This window comes from Leguminivora glycinivorella, chromosome 18, assembly GCF_023078275.1.
Source record: "Leguminivora glycinivorella isolate SPB_JAAS2020 chromosome 18, LegGlyc_1.1, whole genome shotgun sequence".
Taxonomy (NCBI): domain Eukaryota; kingdom Metazoa; phylum Arthropoda; class Insecta; order Lepidoptera; family Tortricidae; genus Leguminivora; species Leguminivora glycinivorella.
Window position 1 is genome coordinate 3,513,047 of NC_062988.1, and position 27,597 is coordinate 3,540,643.

Below are 27,597 nucleotides of genomic sequence, written 5' to 3' on the forward strand. Positions count from 1 at the left end.
TAACTGCTTTAAAATTGACAAAAGTAGGTGAATCTAGTAATAAAGATGATTTACCACCTGCGGAACTACTGGAAGCAGTGATAAACGCATTTTTTGCGTTGTAGTTTCCTCGCTATAGTGAGCGGAAAAGTTTTGTGTTACACTCGGGTGCAAATGTATTTTACTTCTCGTGTGTTAAAAAACTCGCAAGTTCAGGATTCTATTCTCGAACCACTCGCTTCGCTCGTGGTTCAACTATAGAATCCTTTCACTTGCTCGTTTTTAAATTCCACACTCGACGTTAAAATACAACTTTGCCCCCTTGTATAACAAATAACTATTTCCTGAGTATCTTTAGGAGTCTTATACACGTCGCTGTCCTTCTTGTACACGCCGCTGGTTCCTTTCCAAATTCAAAATGTCTCTTGTCGTGTTCCCTTTGCAGCTATCATTGTAGGCTCGATCAACTGTTTAGCCCATTCGCTGTCCCACGCCAGATGCAGATGACCCCTTGCGTACTTCTCCAACCCGTTCTTGGGATTCAATAATGTCGCCACCTGACCTTAGTACCTTCCAGACTAAATGCATTGCGTTTGTTGAGTTAGGCCCACTTAACTCAGGGTTAGTGGGCTGTCATCTGTCATGTTCCATATAAAATGGTGGGTTAACACGAGGGTTAACCCACCATTTTCGCTGGTGCAAGTGGCCCTTAGTGTTTTATTACAATTATAAATCTTCATAAACATGTGTCATAAATTGTAATAAGTGCATAGAATTTTGTACTTTTTTAACATTCATTTTTGTCAAGATCGAACGCTTTAGTCAGTATTATTTCAGAAGTATTACGCCGTGTCTTGCGTGGGCGACGGTCGCGCGACCGTCGCCGTCGCGTCTCATACTTCCATATCGATAAGGTTTGATTTCGTATGCGTCGCCCACGCAAGCCACGGCGTTAGAACATGTCACTTACCTATACCTATGTATACTTTGCTGTTAAGTATAGGTTTAATTTTAAAATTTGAAGTAAAGTAACTACGTATTGGTCCCATAAGAGTAAGTAGTTATTAAGAATATCCAGCTTTCATTTTATTGATCCTCAGAGAAGAACTAATAACTATTGATCTAAAGTCTAAACATTAGTATTCAATTAACCATTTTTCACTTAGGTATATGTGACAATCTGATATTATAGCTTGAACTAGGCATTGTCATAACCAAGAATGTGCCTCAAAATTCTATCATGTACCTAAAGATTTTGGGGGACTTAAAGAACAATGAAACTATATAATGTAATTAATATAACATTTCCTATACGCTTTTATGTTACAATACGTATAGGGAATGTTATAATAAAGATTTCATACACATATAAAACTATTATATAAGCCAAAATATTAAGGTGAATAGTACTTTTATAATCTTATTGCCTTACCTGATTAAACTTGTATTATATGCTATCTCAAAATAAATCTCAAATAAGTATCCCATATTTAACCAACAATGTGTCATGTGTGTATAATGTATTTAAGAGTTTCTCTCTTACTAATAAGAGGTATAACATTATGATAATCAACTTGAATATTAAATAGATTTATTTTTTATAATTTGACATGTATTTTTGACAGTCAGCCTGTAAATACTCTTATTATTAAGGGGGGGAAGTATTGAAAAGATGGACTGAATGTAAAATTAATATAATTGTATAAATATGTAATAGTGAATGTATAATATGCATGCATATATTTTGTAATAGAGTGTAGTTCACTGTTGCAACATTCCTGATGCTAATATTTCGCCATTTTGTGTTCAAAAATAATTTAATTCAATCACAATTCTGTTGCGTTCACTATGTTTATGCCAATTCTGTTTCAAAGCATGTTTTTTAAAGTTAAATAAAATATATCGTGTAAAAGCATAACTACTTTTATTGTAATATAATTAATTATTAAGAAACTCACTATCCAATTAAACTAAATACAACATAGGTAAAGTTACAGATCTAAAAATACTATTAATAAGTAAGTAAGTAAGTAAGTAAATATTCTTTTCCCCTCACCAGCTCGGAAACACGTGTTTTGTCCTTTAATACCAGCGGGTAAAAACGCATTTTATCCACTAGTGGGTAAAGTAATTTGACCTTGAATAAATTCAAATTAACTGCTTTAAAATTGATAAAAGTAGGTGAATCTAGTAATAAAGATGATTTACCACCTGTGGAACTACCTGGAAGCAGTGATAAAGGCATCTTTGCGTTGTAGTTTCCTCGCTATAGTGAGGGGAAAAGTTTTGTGTTACACTCGGGTGCAAATGTATTTTACTTCTCGTGTGTTAAAAAACTCGCAAGTTCAGGATTCTATTCTCGCACCACTCGCTTCGCTCGTGGTTCAACTATAGAATCCTTTCACTTGCTCGTTTTTCAATTCCACACTCGGCGTTAAAATACAACTTTGCCCCCTTGTATAACAAATAACTATTATTGCACCACAAGGATAACAGATTACAAATAGCAGACATTAAACATAGGTAGCAACAGGCGGTCTTATCGCTGTAAGCGATCTCTACCAGACAACCTTAGGGTAGCAGGAAATAAAATATAAAATATTAATATCGATATATCAACAAATAAGTTACGTACTTGTAGGTAAAAGCCATGTATGAATACGTATAAACATTTTTCGTCGAACACTGTTTTCGTTAAAAGGCTGCTCACGCTTCGCTCATAAAGACAACAAGTTGGATGCACCTGTTTGTCAACATTAACTGTATTGTACTTTACTAAACTTTTCTTTTATTGAAGGCGGCGCTGTTCTCTATTGGATTCCTATACAAGATACCATATTTAACGTTCAGGGTACGCGGTACGTAGCAACGTAGCCAAATGCACAAACGCTTACGATAATTTCGTTTCCGTAGGTATTTATTTCTACCGCCGCCCGCGACAGAGCCAGACTGCATTTCATTCGGTGTTTAGCGTCAACGATTGTCATTCGGCTAGGGTGGCTGTTGCATTGATTACACGAAACAGCCCTAGAATGTTGTGTGGCCCCTGTAGTGGTGAAGGGCTAAGAATTTCACCACCTAGTTTCCTGACGTGGGTGCCCTGGAAATCGACTGTGGGATTTGGAACCCTTCATTGCAATATCACAATTTCGGCTTCCTTCAACCCGATAATTACTAAGAGTAGCACTGAAACTTGAGCAGTTTGATGTGCTCCCTTTTGGGTATACGGGTATGAATTTATGTGTAAATGCAGCCCAGCTTGACTAATAATCCAAGGGATAATCATCATCTGAAGACACCTCATCTTCCTCCTTTATAACGCTCAAAGGAACATGTTCTCTAAATCCATCATTTCTAGTGTCATTGGAGCGAGAGCTTGCAGGAACAACCGAACTGGACCCAGTTCCATTGAGACTGCTAGTCGATATTTCGTCGTCGTATGTTCGAAGCCTGATTCTATTCTCGTCGAGATCGATAACTTTTGATAGTTCCTCTTCGACACAGTTCATTTGCACTATTGATGCTGTTAGGTCCCCTTGTAGCGATCTGAAAGGGTACAAAGTTCAACCAAATTAACACGTTTGTACAAATGTAGTTCGAAAAGATTTACCTTCGTATTGTCGGAAATGTACAAACGTGTCATGCTATTTCCGTCAGTGTCAGTACAAGATGTACTGACTATGTACTGACATTGACTGAACTAGCGTGACAAATACGAACGTTTCCAGTAAAATACGAAGGAAATCCTTTTCGCACTAGGTACATCGTAGTCCAGTGCCCCATACATGGGCCATGGCGAACTCTCTTCACAAGTCTGTGCCCCGCATATGGTTCACTATGGCCGATCGGATACTTGGGTCATTTGCTCGGTACGAAGATAACGAAATATTCTTTTGTATGGTCACGAATGTGTTAAAAATCCACATTCTGTTAACGTTTACACTTACATTTGGAACGCGTCGATTTTTGGTGGTTAGTTTTTGAATTTAACTACCTATTGTATTTCTTAGACCCTACAGATTCATTTCAAAAGTAATATAGTCACGAACCCGACCTGTATGCAGTAAGGGGTTAAGAATTTACATACGTCATACCTAAAGGCGACGAAAGGTATTGACCTACACGTTTTGTTTCAGTATTAAAATTTCACGAATCTCGGTGAATTTTTCATAAGACATGACGACAACACGTAATTTATAGAAAAAGAGTTATTAGTCACAACTATTAAGAACTCTGGCTACCAACAGATATGGCAAGTTATTTATAAATCTAAAAGATTTATTATATTAATATCAGGCAAGTTTGTCCCTTTGTAGAGCTCTTAATCAAACCATGAAACTTCAAAGTAACTAGAGTTATTTTCGAATGGCCGACTAATCAGGTTAGAAGCCGTAACTCCAAGCTCCAGGAACTTGATTAAAAAGTTGTTGAACTATCCGTTATATCGTGCAAAGTTTGCGACCATAAAGTCCATAAATACATACTCTCTAAGGGTTAACGGCAAAAGTAAGGTCTCTTTGTTGAAAATAAAGTTTGCTATGAGTCATGACTAGAAACGCCGTGAAGGTTTATATCCTTCTAAGTTCGATGTCCTTTTAAAGAGACAAAATTAGGTAGAAATTGGACCTGTGGGTAATAGTAGGCAAGGACTGCAAAATGGCTCTAGTAGCCACCACTTCCCAAGGAAGGAGGTTATACTATAAGTAGAATCGAACCTTGAAACTTAGCCTTGCTCGTAAGTTTTGGTCAAATGCAACTTAATGTTGAGCTTGTCTTAGTGATAGTCACAAGTTGTAACGTTCAGGATTTATACCAGTTAAATTACAACTCCATACCTACAGGCTAATCATGTAGCCAAGTGAAATAAATACGTACCTATAGGTATTGTACCATAGGAAGGCCCTTTGCACCTCTGGGGTGCCTTAGGACTACAACAGCAACATTCTACCCTAGGAAAATTCTGTTAACCAAATATACCTTCCTACAAAAAGTGTGTGTGTTTCTAAGTCTTCCTAAAGCGTACAAGATGGTGCACAATATGCCCACCTAAGTACCGTGCACTATGCACACATTTACCTACAATTATCAACGCATTTAAAAGATACGTAACTATAGAATAATCGGAGTAGTGTGTTAACGGGGATATTCTTTTCCACTTGTCCTATTTATCTGCGTTAAAGCTGCCAACTGGGCGCCGTGCCCACACCCGCAATGCATCGAATTCATACGTAATCAGTGTGATAAATAGTATTCGACCTTTCAACTCATTGAAGTAGAATACACTCCTTAGTTCATTGTCATGACCCGCGACCTCAAGATTCAAACTTTGAGATCCCAGGTTTAAATCAAAGTCCAGTTGGTACCAATGAGGTTTTGGAACTCTATACGAAATGTCATTTGATATTTGCTAGTCACATTTTCGGTGAAGGAAAACATCGCAATGAAATCGGACTAATCCCAATGAAGCTTAGTTTTCCTGGGACCTGGCAGGTCAGATGTCAGTCGCTTTAGTAAAACTAGTGTCTACGCCAAATCATGGGATTACTTGCGGACCCTAAGGTTTTATGGGCTGCGACAAATATCTTGGCATAACCCAGGAAGAAGGACGAACGTGTCAAGGTATATTTGTAAGTATATTAGTAAATATACCTACGTGATCCTGTCAATATTATTCCTCAGATACTTCAAATACTTCTTCAACCTCTGAAGCTCATCTTTCAGCTTTCTGTCCACAGGATCCTTTGTCAACTCCTTGTGCGGTCTCAGTTTACGGTCTGCTAGTCTAGCTTCCATTAAACGCACTTTTTCCATGGTCTCTAGGACATTCTGTTCGGTTGCGGTCAATTCGTTTGAAAGGGACTCCAAATCTTTTTGCGCCTGCAAGAAAAAAATACGGCTGTGTGACATTTGCTGTGACGTTTTCTTTAGGGGTCGAATAATTATTAGGTACTTTCATTCGCGTTAAGAAAATAGTGACTTCTGCGAATACTGAAGCAGGTAATTCTTAAGCTATCTGGTTGATCACTAGAAGTTTTGAAGCACCGTGTGCGAGCGAATAATTGTCGTTGTTATTCATTTGGAGCTCCTTATATCATAAATAACAATAATTGAAAATTATACTTAATTGTGTATATAGTATACCTACTGCAATTTCCAATAATTGCAAGGGACTGTAGTGTACAAGTGTACATTAAAGTTGTACCGTAATTTGCACATGCCACGCCAGGTTAAAATCGTTTTTATAGTCATACTAGCTTTGGCCCGCGGCTTCGCTCGCGTTAGAAAGAGACAAAAAGTAGCCCATGTCACTCTCCATCCCTTCAACCATCTCCACTTGAAAAATCACGACAATTCGTCGCTCCGTTTTGCCGTGAAGGTCGGACAAACAAACAGAGACACACACCTTCCCATTTATAATAGAATATTAGTATGGATTGTGTAATCTAGATACCTACTGCAATGTCCTATAATTACAAGTGACTGTAGTGTACATTAAAGTTGTACAGTAATTTACACATGCCACGCCAGATTAAAATCGTTTTTATTTTCCTCAAATTAAATTCATACCTCTCCTTTCTGCCATTGTAGGTCTTCTATCTTCCTCTTGTTCAGATACAGCCGCCTCTTTAGCAGGGAATCTACGCGGGTCGCGTAGGACTGAGCTGTGACCGATAGTAGACGTCTGCAACCTCGGACCTTAATAACCAATACGACGTATTAGTTCTTTTTCAAAGAGTACTCTTTGAAAAAGATCTCGGAAGTGGTTCGAAACATGTCGAGCGTTATTTCGACTTAATTAATACGTGAGTACAACCCCTTAAAAAAAAATCAACAATGAATGGCTAACGAAAGCAGAATCGGACAAATTTTGGAACGTGACGAAAAACGAACGTGTCGACCCAAGAGGATACGGTAGCGAAAATGCTAAAATGGAAAGGAGCCCCCCTTTCAACTTGGGAATTTTAGTTAAATATACAAGTGTTATTAACTAGGCTAATCGAAAAAAAAAAATGTCCATTAGGGATCATCCACATATTACGTCACACCAAATTTCAGGTTTTTGGACCCCTCCCCCCTCCTATGTCACGCTTTTTTGTATCCCTTTAACTGGGATTGTCACATTTAGTATGACCCCCCCCCCTTACACTGTGACGTATGGATGACGCCTTAAGAACAACTCAGTCAAAAGATATTACAAAAAAATCTTTAAAATCGAGGTTCCGCTCTCGACTCTTTCCTCCTTCAAAACTTAATCAATCGGACGAAATTTGAGAATCTGAATAACAACGAAATAATCTATGTCGGACGGTTTAGCTTTTTTGGTTAATTGTTGCCAATCTTGAGTATCACACTTTTTTTTGCGCCACAATGAAAAAGGCCGTTTTTGGAAATTTTTGATTGGCTCTAGAGTCTTATAAAAGCAGAATATAAAAAAATTAAAACGGTCCGACACAGATAAAAATAATAACAATCTGTGTTGAAAAAAATCATTGCTATTCTTCAAAAACCAGGGAGGAAATAGTCGAGAGCGTTTGTATGGAGAATCGACCCCTACCGTATCGTCTTAAGTCATAATTTCATAGAAATTTGACGTTTGGCACTCGCAAGGCTGTCAAAATCGCTGCGACCTTATAGATGGGAACTATACCTGTTGTCGTATGCTCATGGCGTGACTGAGAGCACACAGTCCTTTCTTCTTGAGCGCAAAACATTGTCTTTCCCATTTATCTAATGGTGATAAACTGCAAATAAAATTCCACGATTTATATGGAACAATAGTTTTGTGCTTTTCAGCTATGCCTATTCAATTAGGGACCATTTAGACGGTACGAGAACTCGCATATGAGTTTTATTACATTGCGGTATTTAATGGCTGTGCAAAATTGTATGTAGCCTCAAGTCCTCAACAGCCCGCAATGTCGCTAGCACGCGAGTTCTAAATCAGGCCTTAGGCCGTTCGTGGACGCCACGCCAGATACAATAAAATTATAGTATTTAGGATATGAGTTGGTTGGAGTAAGTACAGTCAACCAATTGGAACCCTAGGCCACTGTGGAACTATGTCATTGTTATGACCTTATGACGTTATAAATCAGATTGTAAGAAATCTCTTACTGCTTGTAGTTTTGACATGGTTGTAGAGAAATTGGTTGACTGTACCTAAATTTATCAATTTAAAGTATTTCTGCAGAAACATCAAAATAGCACTTTGATTAGCTAGGGATTAGAGTGCTGTCTTGTCTTTGTTACTGTCGCTCAATAACTACCTATCGTATATTTATTTAAATGAGCAATTCTTGTATATTTCGGGCATCTTAATTGGAAGCGGCTCAAACGATTTCGATGAAATTAGCTATATGAGGGTTTACGGGGACGAAAAATCGAGCTAGCTAGGTTTTATCTCTGGAAAAACGTAAATAACTTTGGATATTAGGTCAGAAAATAAATTATAAAAGTACAAAGGACACGCTAACCTTTTCTTTTTTATCAATTTAGAAGGTCTTCTTGATGAAACATCCAAATCAGGCAATTTCTCCTCAACATGAATAGCTTCTTCTTTGTTCAAGGCAGAAACTTCTATTCTCTTCTTTACCTTCTGGATTTGAGGAATTTGTTCGTCAAGTTCTCTAATGATCTGCTCGAATTTCCTTTTTTGTTCTTGAAGAAACTTGTACTCCTATAAATAGTTCATTCAATTTTACCTTTATCGGAAGTGTCACACGAGTATGGTACGCGTTCATCTACGCATGCTTAGACTGTGTGTATAGGAACGCGTTTGTTTCATAAGTATATTTGATCGCCATTGTCCGAGGCGTGCTTCAGCTAAGTTGAAGTGTGAATGACAAATGAGATGGCCGTCATTTGCGAACTATGATGTTCCAAGCCCTCTGGGCCGAACAGTATGCGTGGAATCTAAAACAGTAGGTACTTACTGTCTTCTCCAACCAAAACAGGAAAAAGTAAAAATTAGCCCACTAACCATATTGATAGCATCTTCCACTGGATCGCTCTGTGGCGACAATGCACCCGGTTTGCTCCCCTCCTCAGAGTGCCTGTTGATCTCTTCTTTAACCCGTTCCACTACCACTCTCAATGCTTTGTGCTCGTATTTCAACGACTGGATGAGCTCCTCGAGACGGTTTGACAGGTCTTGGAGAACCCATCGCCAGGATTCGATGTCTGAAATTCTTGAGAAAGAGTTTTGCTCAATTATAATAAGGATAGCTAATAAGGATAGCGATCCATTTATGGGGTTTTTAATATTCTGGCAAGAGTAGGTATTATAATATAACTATAATAAGCTTAGATAAATATTTTCAAACTGTTTTTTGGTTAATTCAGCCAGTGGTACCGGTCCAGAGTTATTCTTATCCCAGGGTCCCGAAATCTTCAGAATATCTCTGGAACAAGCCAAAACGGACGCCAGACGCGATGCTCGTTTCATCTAAAAAGGGTTTCTATATCCTTAAGGTTTTGTTCCATCTGCCATCATTCTGTTTAACTATGTCCCGCTCAACTATTTAAGTAAGTAGCAACGTAAAAGTCACATATACCTCTCCTGCAGACATTTCCTTAACTGGTACTCACTGGACTGGTGCTCAAAATCGTTCAAGGTCAATATCTCCTGATTACTGTTAATTTGTTCCAACACCTTAGCACTCAAGTCTTCATTGATGCACTGAAGCTTCTGTAGTCCACTCACTGGGGCTCCAAGATAAGAATTGGAATACATATCTTTGTTTCTATAGAGAATTTGAGCAAAAATGATTTTTAATGTTTGATTTTGTGCTCATAATTTTGGCGTTAAAATGAGCACTGTTGACATTATTGACGTTAAGACATGTCAATATCAATCAACTGAGTTTGATAGTAAAAGGATGGGAAATGGTTTACAAAAAGTTCGTGTAATTAGATTGTATAGAAAAAATCTATTGTTAAAAAGTATTTGAATCTTTTTGTCAGTTGACTTTAGGAAGGTTGACATGTGTCCTATAAATATCAAACAAATACGTATTTGCAAGTATTTGTGATGGTACCGCGCGATTAGTACTTACACCTAATTTATGAGATCGTAGTGATTATAATGCTCTTTGATGAAGTGTTTTACTTGTAAGTCAACTTTTACTGTCATCTGTCATCTGACAAAGATTCACGGGCTACCATCTCATTCAATAAAACACGCGATAATAACCCATTCACATGGGTTCGCAGTCTTGGACAATCAGATATCATGAAGTATTTACCTAAAATAAAAGCAACTCTTGGTCCCAAGTTTATATTTAAGTGCAAGTGACAAAGTTACAAAGACGTTTTCGTGGGTAGGCTACCCACCATCCTAGTTATAGCCAGTAGAGCTTATCAAGTTAGCTCCTGTGGTGGCAGATCTGGGCGAGCACCGCGTGCAGAGGGCGCAGCAGCACGAAGTAAACCAGCTCGGCCACGCTGATGATGCTGAAGCCGAGGAACAGGCTCAGCAGACCGCCGATGGCTCCTGGATCAGGTAAGTCCTAGTTTAAGATGAATTATTGGACACCTTACACAAATCAACTTAGCCCCAAACTAAGCAAAGCTTGTACTATGGGTGTTAGGCGACGATATACATACTTATATGCATAGAAAACTTCCATGACACAGGAAAAAATATGTATCTGTTCTCATCACACAAATAAATGCCCTTACTGGGATTCGAACCCAGGACCGCGGCTTAGCAGGCAGGGTTGCCATGAACTTTGAAAACAATCAAAATGGGGAGATGCGTACGCGGTCCCAAGCCAGACGTATTGGCTCCCTCATATTTAAAGAGTCGGGTAAAGCCCGACAAAGCAGTACGCAGTACAGAGCCGGGGAGCGAAGACGCTCTCAAATTTATAGTCGGGCAAAGCCCGATATAATACACGAGCGAAAGCCGGGCGCTTAAGGCGCCCTCATACCTGAAAAGTCGGGCGCAGTCCGACGTACGCTCTCCAAAGCTGGGCGGTTTTGGCTCCCTCATGTTTAAAGGTAAGTATCATGAAAGCGTCAAGTTTAAGAATGCCACAGTATAGCAATACTAAAGGAGGACAGGTATCATGCAAGAAGATATAGAAAGTCTCAGGACGGGTTGGGTCATATTATAGAATGAAATTGAAAATAGGAGTAGGTACCTAAATATGGATACATTTGAGACTAGCATTTGATTAAAAAATAAGAAGAAGCTAACTGCAAACATTCGTAGGCCGGCTTACCGGGCTTACACGCTTAATCTAGCTGATTAATACTTAATGTCTTATTAAGAGGATATGGAGAATATTGGTTGTAAGTAGATAATACTTATGTTACGTACCAACGAAATAGTAATCATCGTACTGCGCATGACGATGTTGGCCAAGAAAACTGTCGTCGTAGAAATGAACATTGAGCCGAGTTATTTCCCCCCTGCCGACAAAACAGAGATCACTATAAAGTACCTCTTGAATAATAAATAAATAAATAAATATTATAGGAGATTCTTACACAGATTGACTGTAATTGACCATAAGCTCAAGAAGGCTTGTGTTGTGGGTACTCAGACAACGATACAAATACTTAATTGTATACATAGAAAACATCCAAGACTCAGGAACAAATATCTGTGCTTATCACACAATTAAATGCCCTTACCGGGATTCGAACCCGGGACCGCGGCTTAGCAGGCAGGGTCGTCACTACCCGCTAGGCGAGACCGGTCGTCAAATAATCACTATCTACAATTTATACTAGACAAAGAAGGTCTCTAATGTATGTCAAGATCATTGGGATATTTCGGATGAATCTTAAACTCTGATTACTCCACCTTAACGTCAAGTGGACTGGGTAAAGTATCAGTGCTGGACTGCCTTATTGGCTTATGATTTTCTTCTTATGATATTCGGCCACCATTGCTGTTGCATCTGTTTCATTTCATAAGGTTGTGTTCACACATGGTATATCCCTATAGGCGCACCCTAATGCATAAAAGGCATTAGGGAATATGCATTAAAACCGGAAAGTAGTAGAAAGTAACATCGAGTAGAAAGTACGGTCGAGGAAATTGATTCTTTAGCAGTTGACGGTTCATTTTACATTTGACAGCTCTTATCATAAGTATGTGTCAACCAAATATACTTGAACCGCAAATTGCTAAAGAACCAACTTCATCTCCCGTACTATTAGTGTACCTACTTCATCTAACTCTTGATTGGCGATGACAGAAAGAGATAGGTATATTCAACTCACGGTCCAGGATACCCCCACTTGGGCGACTCAGCGGGACCCGTCTTCAGATCAGAGTAGAACACTTGACTGTTGTATATGACATCGTTGCAAGCCGGGTGGCATGAGCTGGACTGGCCCGTTGGCTTGCGTTGTTCTTCGCTGTCCGCGAAATATGCGTATATTAGCTGCTCTTCCACTTTAGCTGCGGAAAAAATGTAACAGTACTAGTGCTCGACGCTGATCTAGTATTCAACGTAGCCACTATCTCAAAGTGACTAGGCTTAAATTAAATGAGCCTCCTCACAGGATATGACAGATGGCGCCACCTTATTATTCCATTGCACAAATAAAGAATTTCATACGTGAGAGCGAAAAATTGATATTTTTTTTTCTTGCTTGCCTGGCGGGATAAAATGTCAGTGTGGCTCCACATTCGTATAAATATTATAGAAAAATATTCGTCGTTCAAATTTATCTTTTATGACTTTTACATAAAGTGACCATGCCGAATACTAGTCTAGTGTCGAGCACTAGTACTTTCAAAACCGCTTCTAAACAAGCTTCTAAACCGCAAAAGTGCAAAAACTTATTTCAATAATGCATTATCGTAGTAAACTCACAATAGTCTTTATGCCAACTTTCGTACCTATTTTGAAAACATAAAATCTGGACCGACATAAAACTATTTAATTATGGAATCTTACTGTGTTCATCTACACTATCATTAAACTTGCCATACGATAAATAATTACGGAATATGGCCACAAAATTATAAGAGAATCTGTTGAGAATTGCAACCGGTAAAGGAGAACGAGTCGAACCGTAAACCTACGCTATTGCTTCGGTCTATAAAGTGTCTGTCTCATTATCATCATCAACCTAGCCTTTTTCCCATATCCTAGGGGTTGGGGTGGGCTGTCCGTATCAATCGTATAAAGTGTCTGTCTATAAATTAGTTGATTTTGAAGATCCGTGGGCGTAGCACACTAGTTGGATAATAGTATTTTATACAAAGCTTTTCAGTCGAGTACCATGTTTAGGCCACGAAGCTTGCTGAGTGGCCTAATAGTTCGGTACGAGAGTGAAAAGCTTAATTATATCACTATTGTATACAAATACTTTTTCTATGAGTCATCATTTTCATCATCAATGGACGAAAAATATCATCACCCATATAACCATAATCGGTCGCCGTTCCTACGCAAATCCTCCTATTTTGTGTACACACAGGTCTTCGGGTCTCAATGCTTAGTCGCAGTACGGTCGACGTTTAGTCGCGGCGACCCAAATGGGGACGATTGGTAACAGGCACATATGGTCACAGAAGTGACAGAAGTGTGCACTACGCGTGCACACATTGTTACCGTTTGGCGACTACTTTCCCAAAATCATTCGTTCATTTCATTCTTTTCAAATGGCGACTGTCAGAGACGTCAAATTAAAAAAGAAATAAAATCATTTGACATTAAAATGTAATGGCGTAAGAATTTGTTAAAGATAAAATATTGTTTGCATTTGTAATATAATGTGGGCTAATTACCATGGCCAATTAAATTGCTCGAGTAATTTCATAAAATAAGTCTAAATTTATCAACGCGCCATCAATTTACCTCAGTTTAACCAGTAATAATATTATTGACTACTCGGTGTTTGCGTGTTATGTATATTGATTGGCGAAGTTTTAGTGCTCCGGTGCATATACTATACTGAAATAATAAAAATAATGCCTAGAAAACCAATAAAGTTGTTAAAATATGGATTAAGACGGTAATATTCCATGTAAAAAACAGTCGCCAAACGGTCAAGAAACGGTCGACAAACGGTCGCAAAATGGTCGCAGCGTACACGCGTGACCGAAAGCAGTGAATATTTATTATATTTTCAAAATGGCTTCATGTATTATTTTTTTCCAGGTATCCTCAAACTTTATAAACAATTAAATATGCCGTCGTACTCAGTTGCCCTCACTAAAGAAGATTAAAAAAAAAATGTAACGTGCGTACCGAGCTGCTGGGTTGTAAAGGATCGGGGATCATATTATTATGGTCTTCTATAGAGCAACTAGTATTTTGCGGCATTTCACAATTGACACTTGTTGAAGTAGTCGTCATTAATATTACTATCAACATTAATTTCAGCGATCTGTACTTCTTAAGTCAAGATTTTTGTATAGATAAGTGTCTACAAATTTGTAATGTTAAAGAGACATAAATAAAACGTAGTAGAGTAAATAATGTGTTTTTTTTGTAGCCCAAACAAAATACTTGTAGATACGAGTGCGGAAAAGAGGAAAATCGATACGAGTAGCGATAAATTAATACACGAACGAAAGAAGTGTTTTACTTCGACACGAGTTGTGAATGTCCTTTTCGCACGTGTATCGTACGACGATTTTCAGTACCTAAATCTAAGCTAAGAGTTTCGACCAGACAAGAAATGAATCATTGCTTGATTTGCTCGCACTACTGCGTTAGAAAAAGCAGCATCTGTACTGAAAAAAAACTATCATTGCGCAACAGAAATTCTATTAATATCACAGTAAATACTCTATTTCATTTGATTCCTACTTTTATTGTGTAAAGCAACACTACACTTCATTTTTATCAATAAGAATTAAAAATTATATATTTAATACATGAAGTAACTATAAAGTGCTTATCTATTTGTATTATCATTCTGCACTTTTCTTAACTTTCCCACATTTCTATAAAATGTCGAAGAGTGCTTAAATGGTCGTCGTCGTTTATTATTATTTAATTCGCTCATATTTAAATGATTCAAAGCAACCAGTCCACAACTTCACAAGACAGTTTGAGAAACCTTCGTATTTCAGATTGTCATTTGCGGATACAGTGGTTTAGGAGCAGTTCGGTAATCAGACCTACACATGTGTGTACAAATTCTGTCAATGTCACTGTCAGAAACCGTTCTGACAGTGACAATGACAGCCACAAATTCGTCCACATGTTGTTACCGTTATGTGTGCAAACGTCGACTAATAAAGTGTCGTTAAAAGTCATTCTGACAGTGACATTGACAGCCACAAATTCGTACACATTTTGTTACCGTAACGAGTGCACACGACGACTACATTTTGTTATTGTATCAATACGGTCGCATTGTTTGCACGACGTTACCACGCGTTATGTCACATTTGACAGTTAGTTACTGATTTGAAGATTTTGCGACTGAAATGGTTGTATGGGCATTCTAGTTAAAATGAATGTTGATAGCGTCGTTCACCGTTGTATCAACATCGAATTACCTAGCAACCAATTGTTTATAATACCCGTCTCTGATTGGTCGATACGCGATAGATTAAAAAAAATGTGTTTCAGATGCAGAACAATTTGCCAGGTATCGCAAATTAGTATAAAACTTGTATGAAGTTCTATTTTTGAATTTATTTCAGTTAACTAAAGTGAAGTGTAATGAAATATTATAGTTGACTAAGGCCCACTTGCACCAACCACTTAACTCAGGATTAGTGGGCTGTCATCTGTCAAATTCCATATAAAATGGTGGGTTAACCCTCGGGTTAACCCTCCATTTACGTTGGTGCAAGTGGCCCTAAGTGTCAAAGACTATCCAACACTGAAAAGTCAGCACTTATAGTTTAGTCTGTGGTGTCCTAATTGACAGATTAAAGTCGACGAGTAGAAAAACTTGATTATCGCATCGGTGCGTCCCTACTGCTCTTACAAATAGCACATCTCGGACACTGGCGATCAAATATATGAAAGAGGCGCGTTCCTAGCATACATTATAAGCTCGTGTAGGTGAACGCGTACCATGCTTGTACGCGTAACTGTCAGGACCGAGAGGGGGTAGGCGGCACTTTCAGCGGGGAGCGGGTGGCCATACGATAGTACTCTCTATTATACTGTGCAAATAGTGTGAAAACGACGGCTTGACGTTTATCGTTTATCACGCAACCAAGCTTGCCTGAGAGAAACGTGGGAGATCTTTAATTTTGAGATTTTAATAGATATTTCTGAATTAAGGATTATAAGGCGTTAACCTGCATTTAAACTGCACCTGATATTTTTGTAACCACTAATGCTCTGTCTGAATTTCTCTTTAGCTGCGTCAATCATTTGTTGTCTGACTTAGCTTATGTTGAGGTGAATCCTTTAGACATTAAAGTAAACAGGTTGGCTGGAATTCCAATGTTCAGTAAGTAGATGATTTAATTAGTAGCAGTTACGTAACTATTTCGTCTTATAGCAGAAGAGTTGTGGTAACTATTTGATGGATGTTTTGAGTATTTGAAGGTATTTAATGATAATAATACACCGTGTTATTTTGTTTTCCGTTAAATTCGACACGCAGTTAGGTTCATTGTCAGGTATGCCCTACCACCCGGTATATCACCATAATTATTTAAAAAAAATCGTTTTCTTAATTCATACATAAATTAATTAATTCGTGTGAGAGGACCTCAATAATAAGATAGTTAGTGTCAAAGTGTTTAACGGCACATGGCAAAACAAATAACATTAGGAAGTGGTAAAGGATATCACTCACGTGTTAAGTAATTTTTGCGTTTGCCATACAAATCCCGTAAAGAAGATAAAAAGTGTATCTACATTTGATTGGAATGACCACCTATTTTTTTAGTGAAAGTTCCGAAAATATCTGCAAACCCATTCGGTATCCATTTTTTATCGATTCCCATATCAAATTATTCATTTACCTTTAACGTCGTTCATGCACAGGAAATCCGATTTAGTGGAACAAATAGGCTCAGACGGGGACTTCTCTGAAACAATCGACAATCATGGTAATATTGGTAATATTATGTACCTAGGTCGATAATAAAATTTTCATCACATTTGCTGTTTAAAGGTCTCATTGCGTCTACGTGTACTAAAAGCATTACTCCAGCCTGCGGCTGTCGTGAATATATCACGACACTCGTATTTAATGACCCCCTTATCTCCCTTGTTGCACAATGTACTATTAAGACTGTGGGCCATTTCGCCACAGTGACTTTGACACTTGAGACTGACAATTCTGTGCCTATTTCTGGGTTGAGAAATAACATTGTTACTCAGCGTCAATATTCAATAGTTCAATAGTTCTTTATTTGCATAATACCATATAATTTTACAATAGGTACATATTATATATGGACCCTGAAAAGGGTATAGCAAGAGTTGGTACTTTACAATATCTTGTATCACAAGTACTTAATAGCTAGTTAGCTTATACTTATTATTTATTTATCACTCTATACTTAGGATCTAAATACAATATACTGTTATGATGCAAGTGAATTACTAAAATAGTTAAGTTAAAATACTAATTACAAGTCATAAGGGTCATCCTCCATAAATTCAGCTATTGTGTAATAGCAATTATCTATTAACATAGTTTTTAGGTTATTATGAATTTTGAGTCCGACTGTTCTATTTTTAAAGAGGTGGGTAGTTTAACTTTGTTAAACTTTAGTTAAACTTTGATTGCTCTGTAAGTATGGTCCATTTTTAGGGTTCCGTAGTCAACTAGGAACCCTTATAGTTTCGCCATGTCTGTCTGTCCGTCCGTCCGTCCGTCCGTCCGTCCGTCCGTCCGTCCGTCCGTCCATCCGTCCGTCCGTCCGTCCGTCCGCGGATAATCTCAGTAACCGTTAGCACTAGAAAGCTGAAATTTGGTACCAATATGTATATGAATCACGCCGACAAAGTGCAAAAATAAAAATGGAAAAAAATGTTTTATTAGGGTACCCCCTACATGTAAAGTGGGGGCTGAATTTTTTTTTCATTCCAACCCTAACGTGTGATATATTGTTGGATAGGTATTTAAAAATGAATAAGGGTTTGCTAAGATCGTTTTTTGATAATATTTATATTTTCGGAAATAACCGCTCCTAAAGGAAAAAAAAGTGCGTCCCCCCCCTCTAACTTTTGAACCATATGTTTAAAAAATATGAAAAAAATCACAAAAGTAGAACTTTATAAAGACTTTCTAGGAAAATTGTTTTGAACTTGATAGGTTCAGTAGTTTTTGAGAAAAATACGGAAAACTACGGAACCCTACACTGAGCGTGGCCCGACACGCTCTTGGCCGGTTTTTTATATGTATCTAATTTAGGCTCAGGGAGTTCTATATATTATAGGTGGCGTCGAGGGTTTTGGCAGAATTTGAAGAGATGCAGGTTTTTGCGTACAAATGAAGCTACTTCCAAAATGTACAGGGAGGGGAGGGTCAATAACCTTAGATTTTTGAAGTGGGGTCTACAGCTGTGGGGTCTACAGCAGTATATTTCCTTGTTGAAAAGGCAATGAACGGCGAATGTCACTGTCGGGCGACTATTGTCACTCTTGTAAAATAAGCCTAAGCTTGTAGCTTGAAGGGTTGCTTTATTGATTGTCAATTAATTATGATTTGACCTAAACCCTAAACAAATATTATACTGTCTGCAATTCTGCATGCCTCCTTTAGTTTTCCTTATTTATAATGCTACCATGCCGTGACCGAGTAAGTGAGTCTTTACTCGTTATAAATAAGGAAAACCAAAAAGGGGCACGCAAATTCATATTCGTATAATATTCGAAGTAAAAGCACCGGAAATAACAACGAACAAAAATAAGCCTGCATAAATATTTGACACACTTAGTGCGTTGTCACATTATCCGATCTGATATCGGATGTCGGACCGATATTCCATACATCACAGGCGCCGGATTTTTTCTATTGAAATCCTTCCGACATCCGATATCGGATCGGATAATGTGAAAACGCACTTATGGTTGTGGAAATAAGCTTCTGTCAGATATTTTTGCCACCTTCTTTTTCTACAATGTTATTGCCGGTGACTGTACTATCAGCTGCAAAAGTGCATGGAGAAATTATGGTTGAATTCATTGATAAATTGGCCATGCACTTATAGTACATACCTATTGTAGCTTTCATCTTTAACGGGCCACTGTCTTTATCACAGGGTGCCTTATTGTTAAATAAACTTAAAGCTCCGGCTGTACAAAATTAAGGACACAAGTGATAATAATAGGAAAAAAATACTAAAACTGAAAATAATAAAAACCGGTGTCGAAATAAGCTTGCTAGGGGAAGTATATGGTGGAGATAAATAATTTAAGATTTTGTATATTTTATAACATTTATTTATAAAGAAAATTCTTGCCAAAATGTGTTTGTTCAGTTGGTTCTTAATTTAGTTACTTACTGCGCTAACCGTGTGAAAACTGACCTATAATTCTCTTGTTCGACACCAATGCAATGTACAGAGCTCAGCGGGAAGCTAGGTCGCTTAAAAGGGTTCTAAGTAAATTTTCACACAAGTTATCTTCATTTTTAACTAGAAATTATACTATTAAAATACCCTAGGTACCAGTTCTCAAAAATATTTGCTTGCTCTAAATTACTGACTCTATGAATTTAATCTACCTAAATTGCAGCTGACGCAGTTGCCCTGACCATTAGAAGGATAAATTGGACCGACCTCTAAGATGGTGAACCTTCGGGATAGCTGTGGAAGGTGGCACGGGACCTCCCGGGGAATGTTGGCTGCACTGCGGAGACTTTTCAACCCGGAACGCGTGCCACGTGGACACCGAGACAAATGCGGCAGAGGCAGGCCGTCTTCCAGCAAACAGGACTCAGAACTTGCGCCGGTCACAAGGATTTCCAGAGTTAATAATATATATATCTATTTAATATAATCCCGGCTCCTGAAAGCGACATAAAAATACATTAGTCTAATGCTCTCAAGACCAGCATGACAAAATAGAAGACAATCTAATAAATTAGCTCACCGCTAAAGGTCAAAGAAATTTCCTAGCGGAGCGCTCCCAATCCCACAGCAGAAGACAGATCATCCCTGTGAATAACCAAGCACATGGTTAGGAACAAACCCACAACGTTTTACGCCATTATGGAGTTGATCAGAACAATTCAGATACTTACTCAATCCGAGGATTATTGCAGGCCTTCTGCTTCCACCGTTTTTACCACCATGCGGTATGGTCTTGTTGAGAAAGTGCGTGTGCACCCAAAAGGGTCAAAAAGGAAATGGACCACCCAAGATCATTAACCTATTTGCATATGGAGCAATCAAGGACATAGGGTGACAAACCCAGGAAGACATAATATATCGAATTAATATATTATTTTTATTTGAGACTCCATCAGAGTCATGAAAGATTTACTATGATGTACATAGCAAGATTGTCACTCCAGACAGGCCTCTTATTTAGAGTATTAATATTACTGTATTTTGTTATGTATTAAGATAATTTTCTGCATTATTTCTATATAATTATATTAATTTAATTTATCAAAATGTACTGGAGTAACAATTAAAAATCTCATAAAATGGGTTATTTTTAGCTATCTGGCAACCCGTGCACAGATTATGCAGAAAAGTGCATACATGCGTGGATGCAAGTATTTTTGCACTAAAACAGAATTTGAAACAAAATAAAATTAAAGAAATTTCGATTTTAGATTTATAAAAAAATATTAATTATGACCAAGAAAATATACTACGTTACAATACCTCCCTCCCCGATTTAAAGGTTCAACGTAGGTGAACCTCCCGCTGTCCCCAGCGGCTTTCATCACATTGAACTGTGAGGAACCAAGGCAACAAACAACCCTAAGGCAAGAAAACTAAAACTATAAAGAAATAGTATCCCAGAAGGACAATGAAAAAAGGAAAAAACAAAACGAAGCTTCGAGATTTTATTTTAAAAAAAAATGTCTACAAAAAACCATCAAAGCTTCCTAACTTTTAAACAATTCTACCATTTTCATCAACTTGCCTGAAAGGCCATATCCACAAAACTCAAAACTAAAAAAAATCTCGAACCCACGTAACCAATAACGGCAGGTAAAAAAAACTATGAGGCCAACCGCGCAACACATAGAAAAAACCTCCGTAATACCTAACAACCAGTGAACGAACCGTTGGCGTTCTCAGCACAACGCGATGTAGCACCTTGTGCTAAGAAAGCCAATATCCAACGCCAGGACCGCTGATCAGCATTCCTCAAAATATACTCTGCTTGTCCGGGCAAAATGAAAATGTCTAGTCCATAAACTATGGGCCGACTCCGAAATTCAAAGAACCTAAGTTCCAAACAACAAAAAAAATCGTCAAAATCTAAGTTTTAGTCCCTCCTAGTTAAAACTCCTAAATATTCCAAAAGCGTGTCCCCGACTAACTTGTCGGAGGAAACGAAACATCCAAAATCATGTTGCACAACACCCACAAAACATGGTATACCGTAAACAAAAACTAGGCGTGGCAACATGCGAAATAGTACTTAAACTAAAACGTTAGGTATTTAGCCTAACGACGCGTTACCTAAACGATACGCTAACAAAATACAAAAAAAAAACGTACTATTTCTGTGTTTGTCCGGTATGGTAGTACCTGACAAAATTTTTGCAACAAATGTTGCTATTTGGTCATATTAAAGACGGCTCTGACCTTGAGGTTGAGAGGCACAGTAGCTGGTGAGTGGTTTGTCGTCCTTGGCGGCACGACGACAGGTACTAGACGAAGGATCGTGCGTCCAAGGATAACTCTTCCAAACTCTTAACCAAACTATAAGTACCTACAGCCCAATTCGATTTAAGACTGAGCACAGTATCGATCGCGCCTACCATACATCACGCATTTATATACCTAACATACATCACACAATGCAAACATAGTAACGAAGCAGCTTTCCTGTTCGTCACGTTCCGAACAAAATTCGTGAATTAAATATTTACCGAATATTTAACACTACTAACGATTTCAACCGCATATGTTATGTTACGAGAGCTAGGTGATAGCAGTTGTCAACCCTGGCGGCAAAGCGACAAGCCCTATAGGCTCGAGGCTTTGCGTCCAGAGATGACTTCCACCTCAAAACCTGACTCCCGTTAATACCTACTTAAAGTCTTTAATATGCCACGACCCGATTGGTTGACCGTCCAACCTTTCGAGCTCATAAACTAATGGGGACAAGACCTTCTTAACTCTGCACGGTTCATACTTAGGTGCGAGCTTCGACATAAAAAACTTAGAAGCGTCACTTTGCGTGTACGTACGCTTCTGAACAATATCCCCAACCGAAAATCTCGCCTCTCGGCGTCTCATATTATAATACTTGGCATTTGTTTCATGTGCTTGCAACATACGTACCCTAACCTGTTCAAAAATATCTTTCAAACAACCAAATTCGCCCGCATACTCCTCTCTAGGTATACCTACACAATATTGTTTATCGGTATCTTTATAAAAGGAGCCGTTAATGACCGGTTCCCTAGCGTGCACTAAAAAGAAAGGAGAATACCCGGTGGTTTCGCTGACTGCACTGTTTATGGCAAACCTAATCTGGTGCAGTTTTTCGTCCCATGTACGGTGATTTTCCTTTACGTAAGACGCTACGGCGGTCATTACAATTTTGTTATAACGTTCCACTAAATTCACGTGCGGAGAATAGCGCGGACTGTAAAAAATGTTAGGTACGTTGTAGCGTTTCAATAACTGCTTAAACTCTGATCCCGTGAATTGCGCTCCGTTGTCCGAAATCACGGTTTCAGGTACGCCATGTTCCAAAATGACATGGTTTTCAAAATGCTTCGCCACCAAAGCGCTAGTAGCGCGGCGAAGTGGAAACAGCAGTGTATGTTTCGAAAAGCAACATGTAACAACCAACAAAAATGTATAACCTGCCCGAGAGCGCGGAAGCGGACCGACAAGATCGATACTAACTACCAACCATGGTCGATGACATACCTTTGGTTGTCCCATGAGGCCTGCAGTCGGTTTCTGCGAGTGCTTGTACGCTGCACAGACATCGCAAGCCTTTACGAACTCGACTACATCCTTGTACATACCGGGCCAAAAGTATGTCAACGCCAACCGGCGATGAGTTTTAAAAACACCTAAATGAGCTGCAGTTGCTTCGCAATGGTTTTGCTGCAAAACTCTCTTTCGATCACTCTTCTTTACCACTTCTTTCCAATCAAACTCTCGCAACAAATTATACTTGGCCTTCGAAAGTCTAAAAAGTTTCCCGTCCTTTAAACAAAAATTCGGAAAATTCGCGGGAAATGACCTACAGCCATTTACAATCTTGTCATACCATTCGTCTGGCTCAGCGTCATCATTCGTAACATTTATAGCGTCAACTTTCATAAGTCTCGAAAGTGCGTCAGGCACAACGTTAAGCGATCCCTTTCTGTGCTCAATCTCAAAATCGAATTGAGACAGTCTGCAACCCCAACGAGCTAACCTCCCTGACGGGTTTTCAAGGTTCATGAACCATTTGAGTGACGCGTGATCAGTGATCACTTTAAATTTACGCGAGCCTAAATATGCCTGAAATTTCTCCACTGAAAATAAAACCGCGAGAGCCTCCCTTTCTGTGGCGCTGTAATTGCGCTCACATTTATTTAAGGCGCGGCTAACGTATGCAACAGGATGCTCAACACCGTCGATAGTCTGAGAAAGCATTCCGCCAATCCCGTAGGACGACGCATCACAATGTACTGTAAATTGTTTATTAAAATCCGGTACCGCCAAAATGGGTGCCGTAACTAAAGCGTTTTTTAAAGTTTTGAATGCTTCCTCTGCTTCTACAGACCATTCGAAAGGTGGCGCTTTCTTGCCCTGTGACGTAAGTTTATTCAGAGGAGCGGCTATCGATGCAAAATTTCGGATAAACCGTCGATACCATGAGCACGTTCCTAAGAATGCCCTTACGTCACGTGCGCTCGTTGGTGTGGGGAAGTTGAGAACGGCAGAGATCTTGTCAGGATCAGTACGCAACCCGAACTCGTCTACGACGTAACCAAGGTATTTTATGGACTGCCTGAAGAACTTAGACTTCTCATAATTGATGGTTAAGTTCGCCTTTTCCAACTTCGCCAACACACGATTTAGCAACCGTATGTGCGTCTGAAAATCTGATGAACAAATAACGATGTCATCGATGTAACAAAAAACTAAACCGTTTTCGATGTCGCTCGTTATATTATGGTCAATAAGGCTGTCCATTAGCCTCTGCTGACGCGCAGGCGCTCCACAGAGGCCAAAGGGCATGACCTTGAACATAAACATACCACGACCGGGAACGCAAAAACTGGTTTTCTCCTGTGAGGCCTTAGCTAACGGGATTTGCCAGAATGAGGAACTTAAATCGATCGTGGTCAGGTATTTCGCTTCCTTCAAACTGTCCAAAATCTGGGGAATATACGGAATGGAATACGAATCTCCTTTCGTGATCGAATTTAATTTCCTGCAATCTAAACAAAATCGCCAATCACCGTTAGATTTTTTAACTAAAAGAGCCGGATTATTCCACGGACTCTCACAGGGCGTAACTACGTCCAACTTCAACATACGGTCTAACTCGGAGGATAAAGCAGCGCGTTTTTCCGGAGACAAAGGATATTGTTTCGTTTTGATGGGCATGGCGTCGCCAGTGTCAATGGTGTGCTCCATTAAGCTGGTTCTGCCAAGCCCCTTCTCCTCGAACGAAATGTTTTTAAATTTGCCTACAACGGTATCCGCGAGTTCCCTCTCGGCCGCAGTTAAGTGTTCGTAAGACCGGATCGTGTTTACTTGTTCCGCACTTAAACCGTTACACATAAAATAATTTTCAGGTGGAGTCATACGTTTCGCATTTTTTAAAACGTCAGGCAATAAATCGAATGCTTTCCAAAAATCTACCCCCAAAACAACATGATTAACAATAGAGGGTACAACTACAAATTTAATAACCTTGGTAGCATTCAAAAAAGTAACCGGGACAAAAATATGCCCGATTGTCTCACAATCGACTCCATTCGCAACACTACACGACTTGGAGTGTGCCTCTTGAAGTACAAAACCGAATTTCAAAAAGTCCAAATGTGCATTGTTACCTAAAACCGACAATGCTGAGCCGCTATCGGCTAAACCGTAAACCTCAAAATTATTTACACCTATTTTTAAATATGGCCTAATATCATCTTTATTTGGTGTAAACAGAATCGTAGCAATCGAACTTAAATTATTATTTTGTGTAATCGATTCTAAATTTAATCGATTCACTTGGCCATTAAACTTGCTGCGATTCTGCCTTAGGCGTTTTTTGATTGTTGTGGTATTTGTTTCTGAACGTTACCCTTTTGACAACAAATGTCACACTGTGACCGTACAGTGTCAGGCTTGCCACAACCGTAACATTTAAACGAACCATTTTTAGGCCTTTGTTTACAAAGCCTGAAATTGTGATTAGTTTTGTTGCATTTGTAACACACCGGCCGCTGTGGCTTTGAAATATTAAAGTCATTAGTTTTAAAATGTTGCTTTCTCTGTTGCAAAGTGTTACACTGTGGCACCGAACCGTCAGACTTCCTCGCGAAGCTTTGTTTTTCAGCAATAGCGTTTACTTGTTGATGTTTGGAACTGGAGGCCTTATACACATGATCGCGACAAAGTGTATGTTCACTAACCTTCGGCGGTTCTACAAATAACTTCGCCCTTTGCTGTGAAAACTCAACCTTTCGACAATAAGTCTTCAGTTCGGCGACCGAATGGATGTCTACCAATGCTAACTGCTGTGTAAAATGTGGTCGAATGTTGTGCAACAAGATGTCAAGCTTCGCTTCCTCCGGTAAGTCTGACTTTAATCTAGCAAACATTCCTGACATTACTGCAAAATACAAATGAATGGGCTCGTTTTCGCCCTGTGTCCTAGCCTGAATTTCCTGTTTCAACCTAAAATCATAATCACCAGGGACAAACTCATCTAACAAGAGTGACTTTAACTCTTGCCAGCTTGAAACCGAACTCTTAATACCACGGAACCATAATAAAGCACCATCAATGAACAAGTGAGGCGCGGCCTTAAATAATTTGGAATCTGACACACCATTTGCCTCCTTTAATTCTTCCACACGCTCCAAAAATGAGCGCGGGTCTGTCAATCCATTAAACTTGACTTGCCATTTAGAAATGTTCAAGTCACTCGAGCATTGTACACGCATTTCTCTAAAACTATCTATTGGCATTTCAGAACTACCGGCCGAAGCTGAAGCACTTGGGTTCGAACCCTCAGCGGCACAAACTGGTGCTGTAGTTCCCGCAAGTGGACCTTCAATTTCCGCCAGCAGACTCTCCAGCCTGGACTGCAAACTGCACTTCGTAAGCAACAGTGCCTGGTCATCCTCTTCGGGCTGGATCCTAGCGAGACGATGATAAATATGGTACCCTAATGCCTTCGCTCGGCTCAAGGCATACCTCTCCTTGGACTCACTATACTTCGCGACAAAGGACGACAAATCATCAATCTTCCTAGCCACAATATCCAATTCCGTGTCTGCCGCTAGCGAAGTTTCTAAAATGTCTTCGCTTGGAGCCTCGACAACAAGAACCCGAAGCTGTTTCCTCAGAGCATCTACTGTACTGGCGGGAGTCTCTGAACGAATTTTCACCTCATAAGTCAGCTCATCTTTCAATAATGCGTGAAACTGAATATTTCTCTCCATTTTGCTAAATGTGAATCTAATTCTTGAGAATACTGGTATTACAATGCTCTATTATGTAAAAGTGTGTACTTTAAACTATAAATTTTCTTTTAAAAAAATTCGAACCTTGTTTTATTTGAGTTACCTTTTAAAACAGTCAGCTGACTGACAAAATCTAATATTCTTTCTAAACTTGCCAAAGTCCAAACACAAAACAAAAAAAATATGTGTCCTAAACAGTCTTAGAGTTACAAGCCACAAAAAAAAACAAAAACCAAATGCTTGCTGGCTCTAAGCTAAATATAAAATCTAGTAACACAATGATAAAGCTCTGGCAAATTTGAAAGTCAGTGCAACTACTTTTAATCAAAACCCTGGTAAACTTTTGCTTACAAGTGCAGGCAACTTTTAGTTTTCCAAAAAATATTGTAAAACGTTCAAAATAATAATAAAAGTTTCAAGGCGACACAAATTATAGAAAATGCACACAAAATTATTCAAATTTCCAACTATGGAAGTCAATGCACACACACGTGTTCAACTTTCTTTGACACTTGAATAACCTCAAAATGATTACGTAATCACTAAACTTTCTCCTTTCTAAATATATAAAAAAATGTGCAGGAAATCAACAGAAATGCACTTCAATAATAACACAAAAGGAATATTTCATAGTCTAAGAGCAAGCAGCAAAAACAAAAGGTGAGTCATACAAAAAAAATTCTAAATATTTCTCTGGTACCAAAATTCCACAAAATTCCTTCAGCAAGCTTTTAAATTCAAAACTTTGGGCGCCAATTATCACAGGGTGCCTTATTGTTAAATAAACTTAAAGCTCCGGCTGTACAAAATTAAGGACACAAGTGATAATAATAGGAAAAAAATACTAAAACTGAAAATAATAAAAACCGGTGTCGAAATAAGCTTGCT

General features: G+C 38.7%; 3 protein-coding genes across 3 annotated transcripts in view; all 3 read right to left on the bottom strand.

The window, feature by feature from the left end:
- Nucleotides 1–3,242: 3,242 nt before the first annotated feature.
- LOC125236097 (structural maintenance of chromosomes protein 1A-like) lies at nucleotides 3,243–9,712 on the bottom strand. Its single transcript, XM_048142793.1, has 7 exons — nucleotides 9,568–9,712; nucleotides 8,960–9,159; nucleotides 8,454–8,656; nucleotides 7,628–7,721; nucleotides 6,547–6,675; nucleotides 5,633–5,856; nucleotides 3,243–3,525 (listed from the first exon to the last, which is right to left on the bottom strand). Exons 1-7 carry the CDS (start codon nucleotides 9,710–9,712, stop codon nucleotides 3,243–3,245), a joined length of 1,278 nt encoding a protein of 425 aa, XP_047998750.1.
- A 537-nt stretch (nucleotides 9,713–10,249) lies between these two features.
- The window catches only part of LOC125235721 (pickpocket protein 28-like), a 58,625-nt gene continuing 41,277 nt past the window's right edge, over nucleotides 10,250–27,597 (bottom strand). The window contains exons 8-11 of the mRNA XM_048142294.1: nucleotides 16,889–16,954; nucleotides 12,214–12,394; nucleotides 11,303–11,394; nucleotides 10,250–10,471 (exon numbers count right to left, since the gene is read on the bottom strand). Of these exons, the coding sequence (XP_047998251.1) occupies nucleotides 10,344–10,471; nucleotides 11,303–11,394; nucleotides 12,214–12,394; nucleotides 16,889–16,954 (467 nt within the window). The 3' untranslated portion in view covers nucleotides 10,250–10,343. The remainder of the gene's footprint in view (nucleotides 10,472–11,302; nucleotides 11,395–12,213; nucleotides 12,395–16,888; nucleotides 16,955–27,597) is intronic.
- LOC125235722 lies at nucleotides 21,494–27,368 on the bottom strand. The gene is made up of 2 exons (XM_048142295.1): nucleotides 25,503–27,368; nucleotides 21,494–21,615 (listed from the first exon to the last, which is right to left on the bottom strand). The coding sequence occupies exons 1-2, from the start codon at nucleotides 26,686–26,688 to the stop codon at nucleotides 21,536–21,538; spliced, it is 1,266 nt and encodes a 421-aa protein (XP_047998252.1). The 5' UTR covers nucleotides 26,689–27,368; the 3' UTR covers nucleotides 21,494–21,535.